General features: G+C 42.3%; 1 protein-coding gene across 8 annotated transcripts in view; it reads right to left on the bottom strand.

Annotated features, from left to right (window-relative positions):
- Positions 1 to 25,721, bottom strand: part of KCNT2 (potassium sodium-activated channel subfamily T member 2) — a 214,778-nt gene that overhangs the window by 64,468 nt on the left and 124,589 nt on the right. For all 8 annotated transcript variants that reach the window (XM_083506736.1, XM_083506739.1, XM_083506742.1 and 5 more), the window contains 5 exons: positions 25,148 to 25,328; positions 22,590 to 22,754; positions 21,772 to 21,908; positions 15,590 to 15,653; positions 5,281 to 5,389 (listed from right to left, as the gene is read on the bottom strand). In XM_083506736.1, the coding sequence (XP_083362862.1) occupies positions 5,281 to 5,389; positions 15,590 to 15,653; positions 21,772 to 21,908; positions 22,590 to 22,754; positions 25,148 to 25,328 (656 nt within the window). The remainder of the gene's footprint in view (positions 1 to 5,280; positions 5,390 to 15,589; positions 15,654 to 21,771; positions 21,909 to 22,589; positions 22,755 to 25,147; positions 25,329 to 25,721) is intronic.

Genomic DNA, 25,721 nt, shown 5'->3' with positions numbered 1-25,721 from the left:
GCCTAATGCCAGATGGAAAAATTCCTACCAGCCCCCCTGGACAACATGGGCGACCAACCTAAGGTCCATAGCAAGGCCAAGAGAGAGAACTAAAGCTTAAGCTCTAAGGGAGTGGAGGGTGGGTGACTCGCGATGGGAAGGCGAAAAATGAGGCAGAATGGCTGGCGCAGCAGTAAGTTAAACTGCAAACCACGCCCCTTCAAGCTGCCTGATTGGGTGCTTACCTGTGGGCGTGGTGCACCAGCCAGGTGAGTGGGTGGCAGGGGGCTAACGCCCCCTGCTTGAGGCGGGGATCAGATCCCGCCCACAACCCCTCCCCTCTTGCAGGAGGAGAGTCTTGAGCATAGAATTTTGGGTTCTGAAAATCATCAGAAACCGCATGGGTGCTGCAATGCAGCTAAATCAAGCTGGGACGTTTCCACTGCAGAAACGGACAGATCCTGCAGAGGGATTTTCTGGAGACATGACAAAAGAAGACTACAATAAAGGGCGGGGGAGGGAAACCTTTGGAAATTCCTTTGTTGTTTTCAGTACTTTGTGTGCTACAAAGTAGTTGCAAACCTCAGGATGTGAACTGGTTTCATTGAAACGCATGACGTTCTGTTTGCCCTGATGTTTGCGAGTTTCAGTGGTGCTGCTTGTTTATTAGCATTATAAACAGCTTAATATTTCAAAAATCTCTGAACAAAACAAAAATGTAAACCCTCAGCAATATAAAACACCTGGAAACACATGGAAGTGAATAAAACAGAAAACCAGAGGTTTCAAACATATCAAATAGAGTCGGCCCTTCGGTGAGGCATGATGAAGCCATTTACCTTGGTTGGCAGAGCCAACCCCTGCCCCTGCACCCCTCCTAGCCCAGTGAGGGCTTTGCCCATGCTGCTGCCATAGCTCAGTTGCCCCCACTGCTGCACCCACATTGCTGCTGTTGCATTGTGATGGTAGTGCTGGCGCAGATGAGGATGTTGTTGCAAAGGCAGGGCTAGGAGCATCACATGTGTAATGGTGGGAGGAGGGACTGGACAGGAAGGAACCATAGATCTGCAGTGGGGGCATCATGGAAGTGGAGTCAGTGGCTTTTTGCCCACAGTGGCAGAATGTCTTAGGCCAGCCCTGGGTTCAATCTTCTGAACCACAGAATTCACTTCAACAAGACCCTCTTCTGGTCTGCATGTAGATTATTGTCTTCAAGTCGTGCTACAATTATGAATCAGGATGTTCAGTTGTAGCTCCTTATCTCCCGTGGATTTTACTGTTTGGTGGCAGGGGACTTGCAAACACGTGCAACCCTGATTTATGTGCTGCCTCCTAGAGGTTGTTTTAAAGTTGTAAAGGTAAGGTAAAGGACCCCTGGATGGTTAAGTTCAGTCAAAAGTGACTATGGGGTGTGGCGCTCATCCTGCTTTCAGGCCGAGAGAGCCGGCATTTGTCCATAGACAGCATGAGTAAACCACTTCTGGCACAACACAACACCATGACGGAAGCCAGAGCACATGGAAACACCATTTACCTTACCATCACAGCGGTACCTATTTATCTACTTGCACTGGTGTGCTTTCAAAGTGCTAGGTTGGCAGGAGTTGGGATAGAGCAATAGTATCTCACCTCGTTGCAAGGATTCAAACCACTGGCCTTTTGATCAGCAAGCCCAAGAGGCTCAGTGGTTTAGGCTGGGATCTTAGGTTGAAGGGTAAGTACCGTATTTTTCGCTCCGGGAGAGGCTGTGTGTGGCTTTGGCAGAAGCCAAGACACCAAGCGGGATGGATCCCGCTCACTGTCTTGGCTTCGTTTTTAGCCGCGGGGCTGGGGCGGGGGAAGCCCGAGCTTCCCCTAACCCCAGCCCCCAAAACAGGTCCAGGAGCGGCGGCAAGATTATGCACAACCTCGCCGCTGCTCCTGGAGCTTGTGGATAGCTGCCTGAAGCCCGGGAAGCGCAGCGCTGCGCTCCCCAGACTTTAGGCTGCAGGCTGCTGTCCGCAAGCCTTCGGAGTGCTCCGAAGGCTTGTGGATAGCTGCCTGAAGCCTGGAGAGCGAGAGGGGTCAGTGCGCACCGACCCCTCTCGCTCTCCAGGCTTCAGCGAAAGCCTGCATTCACTCCATAGGATGCACACACATTTCCCCTTCATTTTTGGAGGGGAAATAGTGCATCCTGCAGAGCGAAAAATACGGTAAGTAAATAAATTACTATTAGTAGTAGTAATACAGTGCCCATCATCCATGACTATTGGCCATGCTGGGTGGGTCTTATGGAAGCTGTAGTCCAAAACATCTGGAGGGAACCACATTTTCTCTCACTGCCTTGGATTAATAAAGTGCTTTCCGTTGTTCTGTCGTGAAAATGTCAAGCTACACTGATAGGAGTTGGTTAGCAAGGTTAGGGTGGGGGGGTCTTTAAGACCACTATTTTAGGAAACACCAACAATTACTGCATATATTGAGTATAATGGGTAGACCAGAGATGTGGAACCTGAGGCACTCTAGATGTTGTCAGATCACAACCTCCATCAGCCCTTACCACAGCCTATGTTGGTTGGGGCTGATAGTCCAACAACATTCAGAGCCACAGGTTCCCAATCCTGGTTGTAATAGGTATGAGTTACTCGTGCGTAAGCTGGTGCCTTTCTCGGTTAATTTGCCTTGTTAAACCTTTCTGACTGCACAGCCCCTTCTCATCGTGGCTGCCTCAGTCACTGGCAGAATCCGTCAGTGGGCGTTTCTTGAACCTCTTCCAACATAAAAGTTGTTTGACACCCAGTCTCCTCCTCCTCTCACTGCGCGGGAGTCTTCTGCGCAGGGAAGGCATGGGTAGCGGAGGACCTGGGCTCTCCTCACTGATGTCCAGTGAAGAGTCCTGGAGCCCTCTCTCCACTTCCCCCGTCTGGCTCCCTTTATCCCTGGTGTTGCGCTGATTGGCTTCCCCCTCTACTGAGCTGTTTCTCCCCCTGCTGCTGGGTCCTTCGCCAGCATCATCTGGGAGCCTCCCCTTCGCCTCTCGCTCCGATGTCAGTTCCCTGACACTGGTATAGACCAATGTTATTGGAAGAGGTAGGTCTTCTGGGAACCTCTGTATTCTGTACAAAAAGCTACCATTCAGTGGATGCTTAATTTTTTTAAACAGCACTAGCTGCAAAGAGTGAAGAAACTAATAATATGTACTGTACACAAACATCTTTTTTAAAATTATGCTTCCCACCAAAACTCAGCACAGCCTTTTTGAAGCTTTGAGGTAGTTGAGAGACAGCATGTGTACAAAAGATCCTAAATATCAGTTACCTAAATTTTGTGCATTCTTTCATCTTAATTCCAATGTGAAAGTCTCTTCATTAATCTCAGCGGGTGCTTGTCGGGCTTTGAGTACACAGCAGGGACCACATGTTCCTGGAAATAAGCCAGCCTTCCCCATTTCCTTTGCTTGACAAAGTGCCTTGTAAGAATATAGTGTGATGCACACAGAGCAGTCTCAGCTTAACAAAATATTATCCTTAGACACATATATTTCTGAAGAGATGCTGAGTGTTCCAGACTTCAGAGGTACAAAAGTTACAAGCTCTTTATGACAATGCTATTTCACTTTTTCTCATCTTGAATAAATAACAGTGTGTGCACATTTATGCTGTAGCACAGAAGGATACCAAAGCCCACTTTAAAATATTAAGCGGTATATAGTTTTAAATAAACTACTAAATAGAGCTGGATAAAGTGCAGGAAAGGACAGCTAACAAACATTATTATGGGGCTGGCACAACTTCCCTACAAGAAAAATCCAAAGAATTCTTGGTTTGAAAAGAGAAGGCTAATGGGAATAATAACACAACAGTGGCTTTCAAAATTTATTTGGATAAGTCTGGGATGCTTGAAATCTTATCTTTTTCAGCTTTATCAGTAGTTTCTCAGTGAGAATATACATTACAGTGGTACCTCTGGTTACGAACATAATTTGTTCTGGAACTCCGTTCTTAACCTGAAACCGTTCTTAACCTGAGGTACCACTTTAGCTCATGGGGCCTCCCGCTGCCACCGCCACGCAATTTCCGTTCTCATCCTGAAGCAAAGTTCTTAACCTGAGGTGCTACTTACAGGTTAGAGGAGTCTGTAACCCGGGGTGTTTGTAACCCGAGGTACCACTGTACTTATTTGTAAACTACCCTGGCAATATTTAAGGATAGTAAATAAATCCATTGCTTAAGAAGTAATCAGTAAAGCTTCCCTGAGAGATATACACAAGGTGGTAAATCTATGTCTGGACTATATACAAAATAATTCCCCACACACCAGAGGAAAGAGTTCTGGAGTGGCCTACCTGATATATGAGTTCTCTCTGTGCAGAGATTTATCTGTTTAATTTTGTATATAGGAGCATTCAGCCATGTAAACACCCACCTGTAGCCTGATGTGGTATAATCCAGACACAAGCTTACCACATACCCTGCAAGTGTCCCAATTTTTCAGGGACAGTCCTGGAATTACAAAAGCCATCCCAGCTTCTGATTTGATCTAGGAAGGTTCCTGTGTCCCCTGCTAGTGCTGCTGCCACCGAGCTCAGGGAGGAGGGTGAGCCAGCACCTGTGCCGGGCTGACGGCAGTGGCAAGGGGGCACCCCGTCGCCTCTCCATTGGAGGTGGAGCTAGTTGCTCTGGCACCTGGAGTGGCACACATGCTGTGCACCCAGGAGTGGGGCGAGCGGCAAGTGTCCCAAGGGGTGCTGTGAGTTGCAAGCGTCCCAGGGGGGTGCCGCGAGTATCCCAGGGGGTGCCATGAGTGGTGAGCATCCCAGGGGGTTGCCACCGGCTGTGAGCATCCCAGGGGGGTGCCAGAAGTGGCGAGCTTCTCAGGGGGCGCTGCCCACCCCCCCCAGGGATGACACCCAGGGCAGACCGCACCCACCGCGCCCCCTTCCTCCGCCAGTGCTCTCCATAGCTGCTGCTGTTGCTGTTGCCAGTCTCCTCCCTGGGGCAGCTCGTAGTCGCTGCTAGAGAGTGGGAGAGGAGGTGAGAGGCTGCCACTGCCAAGGCCCAACCCCACATGATGTGCCAGCTTTGAGGGGCAGGCAGAGAGCAGGGCCATCCTGGGCAGGAATACACAGGGAGCAGAGTGGAAAGGGAAATGGTTAAAAGCCCACATTTGGGGACCAAACCTTGTTGAAATGAATTGAAACACCAAATGCATAAACAGGACAAAATGGAATTATGGGTGATCACATGTCAAAATGATGTGGGCAGTCTGGAAATGTCTATCCCTACTGACCAAAGTGGATTATCACCAGTATCCCAGACATACCTGCAAATTTGATGTGGAACTTGTTTTCAGGCTTCAGTATCTGAACGTACAGAGGACAGTTTGGTGCAAAATCTTTGACAGCCCAAGCTCTTAAAATAGTCTGATGATCCTAGGATGAAACAGAAGACGCCATGTAAGACAAATGTGTTTTCTAAAGCTCAAAATGGGAAATAATAATAATAATGGTTGAACTAACAGGTCATTGCTATTATGTTTTAAGAGAACCTTCTTGTTGGGACATATATGTTGGGAATTATCACTCCAGATTTCATACTTTTATTTATTTAGTGTAATGAAAAAGGAATTCCCATGGCTGTCACACCAACAATCAATTATAATAAAAATCACAGGTACATGCTACTGTCAAGAATAACACAAAGTGAGTGAGACTCGCAGGCTTCTCTCTCGGATAATTTTAATATAAATCAGTTGACCAAATAAAGATTTAGGAACATTTCCTGGCTCACTTAGGGTTCCAAATAAATTTGGGAAGCAGGTCAAGGTATCCTGGGCCTTGCAACTTCCCTCAGCTACTAATGTTTAGCATTGACATATGGTAAGACTGAGGAATTTGTGACCCTCCAGATGTTGGACTACAACTTCCATCAGTCTTGGCCAGTATAGTCAATGGTATGGGATTATGGGAGTTGTAGTCTGGCAACATCAAGAGAGCCACAGGTAATGTAACAATTACTGCTACATGAACCTATTAAAGTAATAAACAGGATTATTATCCCCTCAATGCAATGGAAGGGTGAGACTGAAATTGAGTCAATAGAGATTTACATAAGGGCACCTGTTAAATGTTTGAATGAGGCAAAAATTGAGTTGGGAGAACGCTGGCTTGTACAGATTCTACTATTTGCTGGTACACCAGCTCTAAATATAAAATAATTGTGTTATTATGGATATTAGCATTGAAATTGAATGCCTGGTAGGTGTCCATGACAGCTACACAACCACCTTACAAGCAGAATCTCACCCGTGATGGAGGACATAGTTTCACAGTATAATTGTTTCTCTGCAATGATAGGGGGAAACCACTGATTTTCTAATGCAGCTAATGTAGAACTGTACCACCATATATGAAGTATTCTCCTCAGTTGTAATTCTTAATTGATCCTATCCAATATTAAAAGGGCATGAAAGAAACAGAAAATTCAAGAAAACCCTCATTGGACAAAGCAAACAATCTGCCATATATTGGAGATTATATTTTGGCCTATCATCTCTGCACATCTGTCAATGACCACATGTGAACCCGAGGCAATGTTTGTAATCTGAGGAAAAATTTCTGTGGTGTAGGAAGGACCATTTTAGTAAGAGAGAGTTTTCTTCAAAAATAAACAATCAATTGTGAAGCTGCTCTTGCTATTTAAATATAGTAGAAAACTCAATAATCCCGGGCATTTGTGCGGGTTCTCTTAGAGATTGCCCTTAAACATCCTCCTTTCTCCTTATGAGATTGGAAATCCATGCTTAACAAGCGCTCAGCTCAGATTTACATGCATACCATTCTGTTAGAAGAGTGAGCAGCTGTACCTAGTCTTGGCCCTCTGTTGAAATATACAATAGGATCATTTTTGGTCCTATATATATATATCACATACAAACACAAAACACATGTTCTGATGACATTAATATAAGTCTAGAAGGAAAATTTGTACAAATCAGAAAATTTGATCGATAAAATCTCTAAAAATTGTTCTAAATTGTTTAGATGAGGGATTGGGTTCAAGTTAAAGGTAAAGGTACCCCTGACCGTTAGGTCCAGTAGCAGACGACTCGGGTTGTGCGCTTATCTCGCTCTATAAGGCTGAGGGAGCTGGCGTTTGTCTGCAGACAGCTTCCAGGTCATGTGGCCAGCATAACTAAGCCGCTTCTGGAGAACCAGAGCAGCGCACGGAAACGCCATTTACCTTCCTGTTGCACCTATTTATCTACTTGCACTTGACGTGCTTTCAAACTGCTAGGTGGGCAGGAGCTGGGACCAAACAATGGGAGCTCACCCCATTGCAGGCATTCGAACTGCCGACCTTCAGATCAGCAAGCCCTAGGCTCTGTGGTTTAGACCACAGTGCTACCCGCGTCCCAACAGGGCTCAAGTTAGAACTATCCTATTCATAACTCGGCATGCTGATGGAGGATAACTTAACAGAAGTGCTATGTTGGCTATATAATTATTAAATTACCATCTCGAGAAAACATAATGTTAAGCATTTTCAACCAAAATTGTTATAACAAATCTCTCTCTCTCTCTCTCTCTCTCTCACACACACACACACACTTAAATGTATGGGTTGTGTTTGATTAAATTATACAGAGTAGTCCCACTGAAAATAATGGACCTGTTTTAGCCATGTCAATTAATTTCATGGATCTGTTCCAAGTAATTTTGAATCAAACCTGAGAAGGATGAGGATGGGTTGGTGGAATTTACTTATAAAAGACCAATAAATTCATCTAGTTTCCAATAAATTTCATGTGTATATATCTATGTATATTTCACTTTCATTTCATAATTCTACAATCAATTACTCTTAGCAAATATAAAGAGCTTGACTCAACAGGACTCAAATCAAATCAAAGTGCTAATACATTAAAATGCTCAATTTTTGAATTGCTGTTAACGTCTAAAACGTTATTATCGGAGCTCCATATCAGTTTTTTCTCCTTTTTCCATTTTCAAAGTACAATTGATGGTAATTTCTGAGACCTAATGATGCTAAGGAATGAAATGGATTGTATAATCATAAGCTTGCTGGTGTCAGGAAAAGAGATAGAAAGAGCATCACCAGATAGGAAGGGCTTCCTTGGTTTGGTACCCATATTAAAATCTCAGTCAAAAATTCAGGACCATAGATACTTTCAAATAACAGTGCTAATAATTGCAGTTGGAGTAGAATAAGTCAGTTCTCACAGAGAAATAAAATAGTTATGTAATGGGTTCCAAACCCAAGAATTTGAGGCTCTGCAACAACTATTTGATTGGTGATGATATGTTATGTTAAAATGGCTTCCAAGACTTCCAATGGCTTCCAAGGCAGGAACACCTTTCAGTTAAGAATGGTCTGAAAGTGAATAAACCTTCCTGATCCAGAACTCAAAAAAGCAGCAGTAGGTCAGGGTCTGAGACAGAGAGGGACATCTCCCTCACAATTCAAAAGACAAGACCTCCAGGATACAACATATTCCTCAGTGTGTCCTAGGTACATTCATAAAGAATGTTCCAGCAGTAATTGCAGGCCTACTGCCTGAGCACAATGCTATATATTAAAAAGTTGCTTCAGGGAAACTCAGAAGCGCTTGATGGGCAGTTTTGCCAGTTATGACATTCTCGGTGCATTCAACAAGAGGAAAATACTAACCAATTCCAGGAACAGAGGCAACAACACAGTGATAGAAGAAAATAGAACGCAATGCCCTGGTTCTACCTGAAGAATATTAGGCAACTGAGTTAAGGGACCAGTAAATAGTATATAAAAATGTTGAGTCCCTTGCTCCATTTATACTGCTGATGGGGAAGCCACTGAAATGGGCCTCTTCTCTGTGCCCAGAGGTCCACAGGGTGTAAAACCATTTCCATGAGGGGTGGAAATACAGATTACATTTGAGGATAATTATTCAAACTTATTTCCTTCTATCTAAATGTAAGGTTTTTGGAGATTTGCTGGAACTAATCAGAAGCATGGTTGGAACGTAGACAAAAAAACCAACCCAACATTGTGCACAATGAGACAATGGTGGTCCAGACCGTGTACTACAAGAGGAGTGGAAGAGAAAGAACGCACACGTACAGGAAATTCTGGGATGTATAGATAGAGCAACATGCTCTCTTACCCACTACAAGTCGCAGAGTTCCTGCCAGCACTTCCAGCGCACAGGAAAAGAAGGGTTGTCAGGACATGGTAGCAAAAAGAAGGGACAGAGCACTCATACAAAAATCAACAACAGGTGTGTTAATTGTGGGACTGAGGCCTCTACAACTCCCCCTCCCCCAATGTCCACTGGAATGGAGCTCAGCTCCCCGCCCCCCCAGTCATCACACATGCAACATCACTCACTCACAGAAAGTTCATCACGCACGTGACATCAGCCCCCCCCCCCAATGTTGGGTGCAACTCAAACCCCAAAACATAGGTAGGTAGGTTTTTTCTTCTTCACAAAGCATAGAAGAAGTGAAACCAGATTTCAGAAACAGAGAACAGTGTATAAAAGGGACTGTCTCTCAAGACAGAAGGATGTCAGCAATTGCCTGGGAGGGATTTTTTTTTTTTTAAATGTCCTCAGATGAGCTATGGTTGCTTCCACACACCACATCTACACCAAAATATATATCTAGTAGAATTTAAACCCAGGATTATTCATGCCCTACACAAAATATTGTGTTCCTAGAACAAGCAGCTAGATCCCAACTTTCCAGAGCACGTCACACTTAATACCTTTTCCGCATAAGGCTTAGAATGGCCTTTCACAAGACCCAGTGGTATTTTTCTAGAGAAAGAGGTGCCATAACATGAATGCCTCTATTGTTTTCTTATAATGGCAATGGTGCCCACCTAAGAGATGCCAGAACTGAGTTCTGGCAAGTTCTGGATTAAAAAAAGGCCTGCCAAGACCTAGGAATGCTACATGAACCAAGAATGTGAATTGATATAAGATAACTCAATACCTGCATATACTTGCAAGGGACATGTTATCCTATTTTCCCTGAGTGTTTCCAAGGACTGTTGTTTTTTAAAAACTGATTTTCTTATTGGAGAAGTTACAAATCAAATAACTCCAGTAAATACCTAAGTATGTATAAAACTATATCTATAGATCAGAGAAACTAGAAATGGAAAAAATTGAAATAAATAAAATAATTACAGTACCCGCCCCCCAGGGTGTTTCATAATCATCTGTACTCTCCATAACATTTGTTCCAAAGGCTACAAAATGATCTGCACATTCATATTGATAAAATGGTTTGTTCGCACTTCTTAAAAATCACCCGTGAATATTAACACAGTTTGAATAAAACCCATCTTCATTTATGTTCAAAATGTGACACATTTTCTTTTTTTTAAAAAAAGAAAGGAAAATTCTCCCACTGTGTGTGTGTGTGTGTGTGTGTGTGTGTGTGTGGAATATGAAATACTTAAGAGCCAAAGCATTGGCTGTGTTTAAAAATGATTCTTATATTAGACATGCACTGAGAACTGTCTTCAGTAGCCCTTCATGGAAAGGCAGAATGGTCATCTAGCAAATTTGTCTCCAAATTTGCTCCCCTAGGTCAATGCCGTCATAGCTGGAATTGAACAAGCAGGCCTGGGAGACAGAGGACTTCACAGTTTGGGGTTCCTGGCAAGGGCTGCCCTTACGTTGACATCCACCTCTGCCTTCAGCCATCTCCTTTGGTGCAAACAAAATCTGAGTTGAGGATGCTGCTGTTGCCAAGTCCCTGCCTTTAGCTTTTCTGAAGCATTTGGCCTGAACTTTTGAGGGTAAGGAATGTGTACCAGGGCAAGAGTGTGTGTCCCTGTTGGCTCCATCCCCAATGTTCCTGGGCAGTGCTCATCCACCCAGGGCGGGGCCATGGGGGCAGGGCGAGCGTCTCAGGGGCGCGGAGCGAGCCGCCCATGGCGGCTGCTTCTTGGGCGGGGGAGAGGGAACCACACCGCTTTGCCAGCAGCCTTCCTCCCTTCCCTCTTCCTTTTGACAGTTTGGGGAAGGCTCCCCCGCCCCAGAAAGCAGCCCGGAGCTGGGGGCAATGGCGCGCTGCCCGCCCACGACTCCCAAGCCTCCCCCGAGCTGTCAAAATGAAGGGGGAAGGGGGGAAGGCCGCCGGCAAGGCGACACAGCTCTGCCCCTTCCCACACAGTTCTAAAAGTAAAATAAAACAGCACAGTTGGAAAAGGTCTTATCATGTCAGTTCACAATGGTGCATGTGTATTAAACCATTGCGCCTTCATCCCAGTTAATCAAATATATATTTGCTCATAATGCCTATATAGAATTTATGATTCATGTAAGATGATATTAATATGTGGCATCTCATTTTCTTTAGATTCCACCTCCCGTGATACCCACTACACAGATTGCAACTAAGAATGATAGAAAAAGACAAAGTTGAGTTTGAAAAGTTAAAGCCCCATGACCAGAATTCTGTGCTCACTTATAAAAGTAACAAAGGAATATTTCTATTTTTGTAAGAGAAAGATGAATTGATACACTGTAATAGGGCCTAATCTTTCTAATACATATGGTGTCATCCAACTAAGAACAGATCTATTGACCTCACTGGGCTTAAGTTAGTCATGACTAATTTAATTATCCTATTTGGTCTCTTCTAAGTATGACTCAGTTGGATACAAACCATAACCATTCACTTATATCCTGACTTTTAAAGCATTCCCTCCAAGACCACTGAAGCCAATATCACAATTACACGATGAGAGTGGCTGTGTGTGTGTGTGTGTGTGTGTGTGTATCAGTGAGGACAGAGCAAATACATATAGCCAAGCTCTCATCAACTCATCGCATACCCATCAACTGCCCTGGACAGTGGTCAAAATGGCCACCACAATCTCATGCTATTTCAGGCTGCACTTTGGGGAGGGGCATAGCTCCCCAAAACACACTTTTGGGGTGCCATGCATGCAAAAAGTGCTTTTGGTGAGGCCGCAACCTCACGCAGGTCACATGACAAACGTGTTGACCTGGAAGGTGGCTTCCTGGATGGTGTCCACATTGTGTTGAAAGGTATGCATGGGGTAGCTTGCAACGGCCACTGAAGGAAAATGTGATTAGGTGAATTGGTCCAATACTAAGGGGATGGAACATAGCTCACACTTTTCATACAGAAGATACCGGGTTCAATCTGATTTGAAAGAATCAGATAGCAGGGGAATGAGAAATTCCTCTCCTTAAGACCTCAGAAAACTACCGTATTTTTTGCTCCATAACACTCACTTTTTTTCCTCCTAGAAAGTAAGGGGAAATGTCTGTGTGTGTTATGGAGCGAATGCCTACGGATGGCGGGGGGATCTGCTGCAGTCGTGAGCAGAGGATCCATGGTTCCCCTTCCTTCCCTCCTCCATGGCTCTCTTTGAAACAGCAAAGCGGGAGAAGAGCCGCAGAGTGAGGAGAAGAGAGGGACAGAGAGCCTGGTTACAAAGCACGGATCCACATGGATCCTCAGGATTTTTGCACAGGGTCACCCCAAATTGACAATCAGATCACATAGCATGTCCATGGCTACAGCTTGCACCAAAAAAATCACACACCCACTGTTGCCTGGGGCCGCAGTGGTGCAAAAACGTGGTTACAAAGCATGGATCCACATGGATCCTCAGGATTTTTGCATTGGGCTACCCCAAACTCACTGACAGATCACATGTCTGTGGCCACAGCATGAACCACAAAAATCATACATCCACTGTTTCATTTAGAATATTTTTTTTCTTGTTTTCCTCCTCTAAAAACTAAGTGCGTGTTATGGTCGGGTGCGTGTTATAGAGCGAAAAATACGGTACTGCTGGTGAGAGAGGACAATGTTGGGCTAGACAAGCAAATGATTTGGCCTGGTTCAAGACAGGTCCCTCCATCCCTAAAGTTCCATTGCTACATTTGTTGTTATTTCACAATTGGTAAATAAATGATCTCTAGGAGCATATGCCCTGCTCATGCAATCTCTTCACCACTTTTTTATGGCAGATAGATTAAATAAGCAGGTAACATAAGCTTAGCTGTCAACGTTTCCCCCTTTTTAAGGGAAATTCCCTTATTCCGAATAGGATTCCTCACAAGAAAAGGGAAAAGTTGACAGCTATGAACATAAGTAGCTTTTCTTTTATAATGACTCATGTTAGTATGAATAAAGGGGCAGCAACAAGAAACTGCATGTTGCTTCCTATTTTTCAGAAACCATTTAAGATTTATATTTTTCCATGATGCAGCTACTTAACCCCATGTGAAAATACGGTTCCCTATTCAGTAAGCATGAAAGTCACTTTGTAAAGGCCATGAACTGAATTCTCAAGCCTTCTGAGAGCCAGAACACTCCCCCCGCCCAAAAAAAGTGAAAATTGGAGGCAGACATTACCAATGCATTTGAAAAAGACATTTTAGAGTAAGAACTACACACTTTCAGAGAAAAGCATTCCGATGTTTGATCGTTCTGGATATAATTCCTGACTGGAGGCAAATCTATATGATCCCCATTCCTTGGATCATCCCCACTACCCAAAAGAGACACACAAAAAAGGAGAAAGACTTGGAGGGAAGAAGAGCACACTTTAATTTTCAAGGGAGCTGTGTAAAAGTCAGTAGAATGAATGTAAGCGCTGAAAAGTGTGGAGCTGAAAGAGTTTGGTTTTGATATCCCGCTTTATCACTACCCTAAGGAGTCTCAAAGCGGCTAACATTCTCCTTTCCCTTCCTCCTCCACAACAAACATTCTGTGAGGTGAGTGGGGCTGAGAGACTTCAGAGAAGTGTGACCAGCCAAGGTCACCCAGCAGCTGCATGTGGAGGAGCGGGGAATCGAACCCAGTTCCCCATATTACGAGTCCACCGCTCTTAACCACTACACCACACTGGCACAAGAGGAAGTGGGAAAGAGGATAACCCTTTAAAGTTCCTCCTTAAGCTAAGTAATTTTACAAAGAAACAAAGTTAGCTGCCCTCTTCACTTCATGATCTAGGGGTAAATGAATGGGCACTGGGGAAAGACTTAAATGAATGCCATTGGGAACCATGCCAGCAATTCCTTACTTGTGTTCCTTCATACACATTATCAGTATCATCAGATAACCAAACACTAGTCTGGTCTCAAATACTAGAGGCTGTAATAATAATAATAATAATAATAATAATAATAATAATAATAATAATAATAATAATAAAAAATAAATAAATAAATAAATAAATAGTTTTATTTATATCCTGCCCTCCCTAGCCGAAGCCGGGCTCAGAGCGGTTAACAACAATAAAAGTAACACAGCATTCTAAAATCAACTCATTCTAAAATTAATTCATAATCAAATTAATGGCAACCATTGGGCTAGAGTTCTATGAGGATTACCAGAGGAGGGGGTCAGACTGTGCCTTGGCTGTTAAAATGTTTTCTGCTGTCCCTCAGCAAAAAGTAGAGTGGCTTGCCACAAGGTAATGACAGAAAGGAACATTAAATATAAAACCAACAATAATAAAATGGATAAAACAGCAGTTAAACAACAGCGACAACTAACTCAGGGCAGTGAAATAAACACAAAATGCACAGCTAGCTTGCACTAGATGATAAAAAGCCTGGGGAAATAAAATTTTAAAAAATTGTTGGACCAGATGGTCAAGTGATAGAACATCAATATAATAGAGAGCAGACTGCATGCCTTCTTCCTTGTGTATCAGTGCTATGGTATCGATAAAGTTTCTACTAAATCTTTTTATTGTCTTTCAGGTGGAGAGAGGGGTGGATAGGCTACGTAGATGTGGTCTGCTGCAATGCTGGCCCTCCATTTGCCATTGAGCTTAGCCATTTGTGAAATCGAAGAATCCAAAGGGCAGTGGAGACAAAGATACCATTTTTAACTATTTCAGTAGGGAAGGCAGGGAGCTTTCAGGAGTCTGAAACTCAGCGGAGGTATCCATGGCTGGGCCTAGGTTCACAGATGAAATACATGATGAATAGGAGACTGTAAAAAGGGGGAAGCGTTGGTATAAGCAGTGCCGCCACGACAAGGCCCTTCCCCATAGGCACTGGTTATAGAGGAGGTAAAAAAAGATTCAAAAAATTACATGGGGTCCAAGTAATATAGCACCAGAGGAGACATTTCCCAATGGTCAGATGGTAAAGGGTTTTTGCTACAGTTCCTTCCTGTGCAAGCGTTGCCTTTTTCCTAGGAAACAGGGCACTGGCATCAGCAGGAGTCATGTGAGACCTTCACCCATACATTATCAGAGTCATTCAAGACCAGGTCATAGGGACTGAATTTTCGCACTGCTGTTGGTAATGTCTGAACTGGGTGATGTTCAAGTGAAGCAGGAATGGTGAGAATCTGCCTTTCTCTCCATGTTATCTGGCATGTAAAGTTGGTTTGATAAGACCATGATGGGCTTCCTTGCAGCACCTGAAAGCGCCATTAAATCAAGTGGAGACTTGTTCACCCTAATATATATATATTTTAACTGTGATTTTTAATCCAGCTGCTGCAACTGGTCACACTTTAACTGCTCTTCCTGATTTCTGCCCATGTATTCGTAACAAATAATGAAGTCGCAGAAGAAGCAAATGCGTACTAAGGAAAAAAGAAAGAAGAAAAACTTACGGCTGCAGTTCGGTCCACTTCGCAGCGGCTACTTAAAATGAAACAGGCCTCCGCATCATCCATCCTAAAAATCATACGAAAACATTAGCAAAACATTCTCATGGGCCTATTGATTTCAATGGAGACATCATCAGAAGTGTGGAGAAGTACTTTAACAATCTGTGGGCACATGTGTTTTGTGAAACATAGGGAAATATTCAAAAATAGCATTAAATCTGCTATTATTAAACAGCATTAAATCTTTAAGGAAATGGCGCGGGAGCAAAATTCTTCTCTGGTATTCAGATTTCCAAACAGATTTAAACCAGTAAAAAACTAACCGGGTGCTACAATTCCAGAACAGTTACAGAATCACATTGTTCAATTGTATTTGTCCCTAATTAAATTACTGGATGTTTTATTTCCCGCCTGTTTCCTAATGACCCAGCATGGAATTTGTAAAGCCAATGTATCTTTCTGGATAGAACTTGCCAAGGATTTGTATGAATACACTGTGAAACAGTCAGGTAAGCAAATCAAACTTGAAAGGGACTTTGGCTAAAATAAGATTAGCGGTTCTGCTGCAACATTAGTAGAAGGAACAGAAATGGCATGTTTTTGTAAGTGTAACGGCAAAGCTTGACTTGTGGCAAACACAAGTGGCAAAAGCTAATATCAATGGCTTAGGGCAAATTCAAATGTTTCTCATTGATTTAAAGCATTTATTTCCTGCCTTTACTTAAAAGGAAAAAAGAAAGCTCACGCTGGCTAACAAAAGCAAGTTAAAAATAAAATAAATAAAACCTAAATGACTAAAGGCAGTGAGAAAAGGAAAAAGTTACAAATACCTTTATTGGCATTACGAATTAAAACATTTCATTACACTAGGATAAATTTAAAAGGGATAGGAGTGAGGCTGTTGAGGATCACAAGGTGCTTGATTGTTCTGCCTGTCTGTTCCCTAGAGGGATGATTCATTAAGAACCCTTTCGGGTAAGATGGAGGTTAAAAAGGAAGCCACTGGGGCAGTAATGTCCTTGTCCCTATCCACTAGGAGGAATCTCATTTGGCTTTCTCTCAGAGCCATGGTTCGCAAGTCATTGGTCAGCATCTGTTTGCGGAGTCTGCTGTGCAAAGGGCAGTCCAAAAGAATATGGTCCAGTGAATCTGGTACTCCTTGATTACAGGCACACAGGCAGGCTTGATAAGGAATTTGCAAGTATCCACCTGTGGTCACTGTGGAGGGGAAAGCATTTACTCTTGCCAGCATAAAAGCTCTTCGCTGGGAAGGAAGTATAGTAGGTCTTTTAGGGAATTGGCACCAAATCTGTAGGATGTAGTTATGTCTAGGGCCTCCGGAGAACAGGGTCTCGGAGTGTGAGGAGACAAATGCTGTTTTTCATGCTTGATTGTCTTGAGTATGTAGCTAGGAAAAGGTTTAAAAGGCAGATTTGTCCAGCAACACACAGAGACCAACACTGCAAGTGAGAACACAAACTGTGCAGGATCTTAAATCTATTCATATTCCAAAAGGCATCCTAGGAAGGAAGCTGTTGGCGATTTTGCTCAGGGAGCTGAGCTTAGAATCCAAAGCCCACCCATCCCATCAGTTGTGGAAGCAATCTTATTTTTACACCCCTTCCCAAATCTTCCTGGTCCTCTCCATCAGCATCACACACCCTGTCCTCTATTAGTTCCCCCACCCCACCCCCATCAAACACTCGAAAACAAGAGAGCCACAATTACTTCCAGGAAAGAATGGAACAAATAGCTTTGAAAAGAATTCCCATGCAGCTGCTTTTAACAAAAGATGAACTACACAGCCACTAATTTTCGCAAGCCTGACATGCAACATTGTTCAAAAGAGAGACTACCAAATAGTATGCAAATTGGGATAATGAGCAACAGAATAGATTCAGGGTGGGTTTTTTGTATGTTACTAGCAGCCAAAACATACCTAACACTTCATTTACTAGAAGGGTTACTGGCTTCTTATCTTTTACTATATCCTCATTATATAGAGAGACAGACTTACTGCTGCTTAGCAACTTCCTGGTTTATTGGGCTACATTTCTTATAATATGGCCTATTAGGCTCCCACAATGCTGCCTCTCATACAAAGCATTAAAAATGCTCTTGTGAAGGTACATTCGATTACATGTTTTGCAGGGAGAAAAGTACATCCTTGTCGTTGCTTGGCTTTGGGGTTATTATAGGATAAAATTCCTGTGACTATGTTTAAGGGACAGGTCTTTTGGTACAAGTTCACCGTGTAGCACAAAGAACATGGCAAAAATGGTGAATCTTGGACTGCATTTTTAAAGCACCATTTCGCTCCCAAAATATATAGAAACTATTTATTTCTACTTTTTTATTTCAAACTGATTTGGGGTAATTAATATCCCCACCCCCAAAAATAGTTTCTAGGCATGCATCCATAGTAGATTTCCAGGGAAATGGAAGTGTATCCTGTAATTTCTAACTATTCCCCCCCCCCCAAAAGGAGACAATTTCAGGTTCATGGAGCTCACCTACTCCTCTTAATAATGTGATCTTGTACATGTCTGCTCAAGAGTAAGCACCACTGTTTTCAATGGTATTCCTAGGTAAGAACATATAACAGGAATGGGAACCTGTGGCCTTTTGGACTCCAACTCCCATGCGCCCCAGCAAACATGGCCAGCCATCAAAGATTATGGAAGTTGTGGTTTAACAATTTCTGGAGCATCACAGATTCTCTCTCCCTGCAAGAAATGCTTGCTGAAAAGTAAATCCTAGTGTGTTCAACTGATTTTACTCCCATGCAAATGCCCACAGAATTTAATCTATGAGGCAGCATACAAATGCCATTGATAATGCCATGGCTTCAATCCAATACCCAATTGCCTGGGAGCAAGTCAAATTTAACTCAATGAAAATCTGACCTGGATGGGATTGCATTATGTAGATCAACCCATAATCACTTGTTAGCAGTGTTTGAAACTCCCACTATTCTAGGCACATTTTGCGACAGGACCATATAACACTGGTCCTGAGAGATCTGCATTGGCTCCCAGTACGTTTCTGAGCACAATTCAAAGTGTTGGTGCTGACCTTTAAAGCCCTAAACAGCCTCGGCCCAGTATACCTGAAGGAGCGTCTCCACCCTCAACATTCAGCCCAGACACGGAGATTGAGTACTGAGGGCCTCTTGGCAGTTCCATTATTGCGAGAAGTGAGGTTATAGGGAACCGGGCAGAGGGCCTTCTCGGTAGTGGCACCTGCCCTGTGGAACACCCTCCCAGCAGATGTCAAGGCAATAAGCAACTATCTTACTTTTAGAAGACATCTGAAGGCGGCCCTGTTTAGGGAAGTTTTTAATGTTTGATGCTGTATTGTGTTTTTAATATTCAGTTGGAAGCTGCCCAGAGTGGCTGGGGAAACCCAGCCAGATGTGCGGGGTATACATCATCATCATCATCATCATCATCATTATTATTATTATTATTATTATTATTATTATTATTATTATTACAAGCAGTTTCTGAGCTCTGGGTGCAGTACTACACTTAAGATTTCAGATTAAAACTGCTGAATGGAAGGAAAGGAGGACCTTTTTCTGCCTCTCCCCTTCTAGCTACTCTCTGAGGCTGGAGAAGAGACCCTCTTAAGAATATTAGGAGAGTGGGCAGGGGAAGAACTAGACCATGTGAAAAACGAACCTATTATTTTAGTTGTAGTTCATTCATTTTCAGCTTTGTATTTTTTTATAAATAGAGTGCACCTAGACATTCCATTGTTGCCCCCATAACCTAGGTTTAAGGTGCCATTTAGATCCTAGCTTTCATATCTCAGTTTCTAACACTGCTTGTTAGATTCTGGATAAGTCTCTTTTTAAGGGGGAAAAAAGAGCTACTCACCAGCATTGCATTGTAGCCCTAGATATAGCAGAGAAAAACCGAATGTGGTAACAGAACTGGTTGTGATTACATTTTTAGTGTCAAACAAGTGCTCACACCATTCTGACAAGGCCCCAGATTTAGAATTATTTACATAAGCAAAGCACAGGTCCAAAGCTGATGCAGGTGAAAAGCAGAAATAAATTGATGGATAGATTATTTCCCCTTCTATGACTTGACTGACATCTTAAGACAGCTGATGTGAGGTCAGGATCAGTGAAGTCGATTACATTAGATACTCATTGAGCCTAGTTTTCTATCAGCCTGCCTGATGGGGACGGCTCTCATATACAGTGGTGCCTCGCAAGACGAAAAGAATCTGTTCTGCGATTCTCTTCGTCTAGCGGTTTTTTCGTCTTGCGAAGCAAGCCCATTGACGGATTAGCGGATTAGCGGATTAGCGCTATTAGCGTCTTTTAGCGGCTTATCAGTTTATCGGATCAGCTGATAAGCAGCTTAGCGGCTTAGAAAAAGGGGGGGAAGGGAAAAAACCTGCAGGAACTCGCAAGACATTTTCGTCTTGCGAAGCAAGCCCATAGGAGATTCGTTTTGCGAAGCACCTCCAAAATGGAAAACTCTTTTGTCTAGCGAGTTTTCCGTCTTGTGAGGTATTCATCTTGCGGGGCACCACTGTACTTTCACCAAGCAGGAAATGCCCTACCTCAAGAATTAAAACACAGGAAAAATCCTTACATTAAAAGTACAGCATGATTAATTGCTGCTTCTATGGCTGCTTCCAAATTTGCTCCAACTCCTTTTTAAAAATAAGGACTAAAGCAATTTCATTGCATATTGTAAGGGGAAATTTTGAAAACAGAGCATTTAATCACATTGGCAGGTCTCCAGTAATAACTATGTCCACTGACGGAGGCACACAATGAGGGTAACCTTTGATGTTCCAAGGTAATACCCCAAAATTGCCTCTATTCCCATTTCACTAATTCCCTTCACCATTGGATATCACCCATTGAACCAAGCAATGTTATTTTCTCTGACAGAAAGGAAGCGAGGTTCGGAAATAAGCTAAAACCCATAATCTACTTTCCCACTTACAGTGGAACCTTGGTTCTCAAACTTAATCCGTTCCGGAAGTCCGTTCCAAAAAAACAAAGCTTTCCAAAACCAAGGCGCACTTTCCCATAGAAAGTAATGCAAAATGGATTAATCCATTCCATACTTTTAAAAACAACCCCTGAAACAGCAATTTAACATGAATTTTGCTATCTAACGAGACCACTGATGCATAAAATGAAAGCAATAAACAATGTACTGCAGTCACCCAATCAATCAATCAATCAATCAATCAATCAGTAGGTGAACTGGGTTGCAAACACTCACAAAAACAAAACAAAAAAAGAGCCGCAAAAACAAAAATGCAAAATAAATAAATAGCAAAAACAGAGAGACCTCAGTGTAACACTCAAAACGGAAGTGGGGCACTCAAAACGGAAATGTTAACACTCAAACCGGAGCACGTTCGGCTTCCGAAAAAAGTTCGCAAACCTGAACACTTACTTCTGAGTTTGCAGTGCTTGGATTCCAAGTTGTTTGAGTACCAAAGCATTTGAGAACCAAGGTACCACTGTACTTGTTATTGTCATTCTGTTCTCAAGGAAAACTAACCCCATCCACCTTCAATGAATTAGCAGCACTGTGGGGTGTCAGTCTTCTTTGACCCCCCATCACCAAAGTATTTTAGTGTGAATGTGATAAATATGTCTATTATACAGGCACTATGTGTTAGGGAGTCATGATGGCTGGCAGCTCGCTATGCAGTGTTAAACTCAGGTTTGCCTGTGCCTAGTACAAAAAGGTATCCCTAAGGGTGTACTTTTCCCTAAGGCAATTCCACTAATTCAGATGAAACCAAATTAAGAAATTATATATAAAACACATTCACACATTCTCTGCTTTGGCCCAAAGACCCGTGGAAACAGTTTTGAAAGCAAAACACAACAGGAATAAAGTAAGAAGAAAGTCCAGAGAAATTTTGGACCAGTAAAATTCAAAACTGATTTGCTAATCCTTAGAATTTCAAACATTGTTTTTTGATACTGTTAGGAGAAATGACTATCCCAAATGATATAAGATTTCAAGCAACTCCTGCTTTCCATTTTGCCTCTAGCAGTTATTAATGAAGATAAAAATAATGTAACAAACAGTAAAGGAAAGGGGGAAAGAAAGAAAGAAAGAAAGAAAGAAAGAAAGAAAGAAAGAAAGAAAGAAAGAAAGAAAGAAAGAATAGTACTGATATTTTTGACCTACTTAGCTCTTAGCAGATCCTGATCCTTCAGTGCAGAACCTTGAAGATAGATAACTCTTTGGGACCACATTGGAATCTGGAGCACTCTTCGAACCTGAGCATCCATCTCAGTGGGGCATAATATGACCACATAGTAGTCCTGCAAAAACACATATGAGAAGGAACAGAGGAAGAGCAAAAGAGAATGCTATATGGATATAATTTTTGCCAGTAGAACACTGTTTTGCTTTTTAAAACTTTTAGTAGAGAAAAATCTGGTGGTGGGAAAGGAACATTTATGACAGGTAATTTATTTTAACTTTCAGGTTCTCTAAAAAAAGGAAATGAGAGGAAATGGTCCCATGCTATTTAGTTCCACGGTGATTTCACTGATGCCAAAGCTGCCCAGCAAGATATTGAAGTAGAAAGCTATGCGCCACGCTGTGATGAATTCAAATCACTTCCCAAAGCAAAGTGTTTGGGGTTTTTTTAAGCATTGAATGCCATGGAAAACAATCTGTGGTTCTGCAGAAGAAAACATGAATTTTACATGTTCCCAAAGACATCTCACCATTCCAAAATAAAAATAGAAATAGCTATGGGCACTGAACAAGCTCCAGAAACCCCAAACAAAAGGAAAAATTGGGTGCTCTATCGGTTTTGAACATCTGGAATAACATAGTTTTTTGTTCATGCTGCTTGACTTTTGATTTACCTAAAGCTGCTGGTCTAGTGAAGCTGGCCAAGATGAACATTTCAAGTCATGCCTGAACTAAACGTTTTAGAAGATAGTCTGCAGGAGATTTCTGCCTCAACTGATATTCTGATCTGCTTGGATTACCTGTAGCCTAGGATGAGCATAGAATTCGTTTAGGAAATCCATGAGGAGGTCAATTTTAAGAGAACTGACACACAACACCACGTGTTTTTCTGTCTGAGCTCTGTGTCGACTATAATTTCCACCTGATTTTTGTCTTTCCATCCACAAATAAGCGAGCTGTTCAAACTGCAAAATAAAAAATAAAAAATGGAAAGGTAAGAGTGATTTATGTGTATTTCAGTGCAAATGTCAAATATGTAGATCCCCTGGAGCCAACAGAGCAGACACAGAGAGACCTTATGGTCCAGTTGCCTAGAAACTTTTATTTCTGGTGTTTTAATCTGATGATTTATGGCTCATTCACATATGCGATTCACACATTGATTCAGCACTCAGTGAATGATAGTCATGCATGGAAGAACTGTCAGCAAGAGTTATAATATATATGTTATGAGAAAGCAAAAAGCAAATCCAAATTCACAGGTTTATAGGCTCCCTTCACAGTAAAGCTTCTTAGTTATGCAAACGTAGGACTTCAGACAGAGGATTGGGCTATAGCCTAATCTACTTGCATTTGGAAAGCTAGAATTTTTGATACGGTTTTCCAACTGCATTCTGAAGAAGTACAATCCTTGAACTGAAAGGTATGTTTCCAAATGTAAAAAGTGGCTTTGATAGGAGAGGCAAGATTGTGGGGTGAAATGTCCTGAGCCACAGAGCACAGTGTGCATGCTTGCCAAAGGCTAAATCATAAAGAACTGCAAATGATGCCAGGAGTTTATTATACTGTTATGGGTTTCTAATACAGTCGTTCCTTGGAAGTCAAATGGAATCCATTCCGGAAGTCCGTTCGACTTTCAACATGTTCGGAAACCAAAGTGCAGCTTCTGATTAGCTGCAGGAAGCTCCTGCAGCCAATCAGAAGCCACAGAAGCTCCATCGGACGTTTGGGTTCCAAAGAACATTCGCAAACTGGAACACTCACTTCCAGGTTTGCAGCGTTCGGGAGCCAAAACATCCAAGACGTTTGGGATCCAAGGTGGAACTATACTAAACAAATCCTCATCATTAAGTAAATATCATTGACAAGAACCACCATCAAAATGCCCAGGGTTTCTAATTTGCAATGACTTCATGTGCTTGTGCCTTGTGTGCAGAAACACACAACTCCTTATTGGATCAAAGGTTACAGCTGCACCATACATTTAAAGCAGTATCATACCACTTTAAACAGTCATGGCTTCCCTCAAAGAATCCCTCCAAGAATTTTATTGCTTTTATTACTGTAAGCTGATTTGAGAAGCATTTGCAGAAGAATAGCCAACAAATATCCTAAATAAATACAAGTAATTAATTGGTTGACTGTGGTTGACAGGTTCCAATTCCCCCTGTCTCGTATGGAGTGGGGAATATTATACCTGCATTTTATGTTAAAGATGAAATAAACATTGAAAATTAAATTCCTAGTGAAGTTTTTTAAAAAAATAATTGTTTCCAATCTGTATCAAATTTCTGAACTCAGTGCATCATTCTGTGTGGATGCAATGAGTTTATGTTTTAATCACATTCCACATTTTTACTGCACTGTCGAATGACTCGCGATGCCTTCGGCTAAGCAATAAAGATCTGGATTGAAATTAAAACCAGCCAGAGATGCGCTTGGAAAATAAATAAATAAATAAAAGGGAAGTGAGTGTGTGAGAGGGGTGGGGTTTCAGGTTAGGAGTGAGGAGAAGCAAGGAATCAGCAACACACACACACACACACACACACACACACACACACACACACACACACACATTCTGCTTCTGAAACAGGTATTTTTGGTTCCTCGTCCAGTCTCTCTTAAACTAAACAAGAAATACAGAATACAAGTTAAATACATTTTAATTCATTAAATACCTCTCAGTAACAACAACTAATTTCTTCCAAAAGTAAGGCATAGGATCTAGGGATTTAAACTAGCCAAGGTACACTCAGAGTGGACCAAGTGAAATCAGTGGGCATGATACTAGTTTAACTCTATTGATTTCAAGGGGGCTGCACGGAATATGATTTAGTTGCATACATCCATACATGCTTCAAAGACAAAAGCTCACTCATCCCACGCAGATGTGAAAAATGTATTCAATGCTTGTTATAATGTCAACAGAAACCTTCTCCAGTAAAGAGGAAACACCAGAAACTGATGCTTTGTTCGTGCTGTATTTTTTGCTCTATATGATGCACCAGACCACAAGACGCACCTAGTTTTTGGAGGAGGAAAACAAGGAAAAAAATATTCTGAATCTCAGAAGCCAGAATAGCAAGAGGGATCGCTGCGCAGTGAAAGCAGCAATCCCTCTTGCTGTTCTGGCTTCTGGGATAGATGCGCAGCCTGCATGTGCTCCATAAGACGCACACACATTTCCCCTTACTTTTTAGGATGGAAAAGGTGAGTCTTATAGAGCAAAAAATACGGTAAATGGAAGAATATGTATATGGCTATTTTGAAAAAATGGTGTAAAATGGACATTTCACTTTTAACAATGCATCCCTATTTGCCCCGCCCCTTTCTTATAACAAGGGGGAAAAATTACCTGTATTGGCAACACCACAAGGGCAACACAGATCATAATGACAACGAGCAGTTTTGAAGGCCAGATCTTGGGCGTAACATCCCCAAAGCCCACAGTGGAAAATGTCACTATGCAGAAATAAAGGGAGTCAAAGAGTGTCAGCTTGTTTCCTGCTCGTTCCAGATGTTGAATTCCACAAATACTATGTAAAGAAAAGAATGAATAAAAACAAAAAACAACACCTGTAACTAGGGGTAGATACATACTAGGACAGTTATGCTTGGAAGGGGGTCAAATCTTTGGCACACATCGAAATACACTTGTTGTCAACATAGTAATATTTCACAATTCACAAACACGGCAGAAAATTTTGGTTCCTTCTTTCCTTTTCTTCCCCGCCTGGCCGTTAGAAGAACTTGTAGCCAGGAACTGCTCCAGAATGTCAGTATTTTGCAGGAGGGATTCAGTTGCACATCAGAATTTTAGGTTTGGGGAAGAAATGCACTCTGTTACCCTGGTGCAACGAGTCCACATTTTAAAAAGGGCTTTCTGTGCTTTGGAAAGTGTTGTGGAAATGAACTTTAGAATATGCACC

This window comes from Podarcis liolepis (assembly GCF_965112155.1).
Source record: "Podarcis liolepis genome assembly, chromosome: 6".
NCBI classification, from domain to species: domain Eukaryota; kingdom Metazoa; phylum Chordata; class Lepidosauria; order Squamata; family Lacertidae; genus Podarcis; species Podarcis liolepis.
The sequence above is the reverse complement of the archived record's forward strand: the minus strand, read 5'-3'. Positions and strand labels throughout refer to the sequence as shown.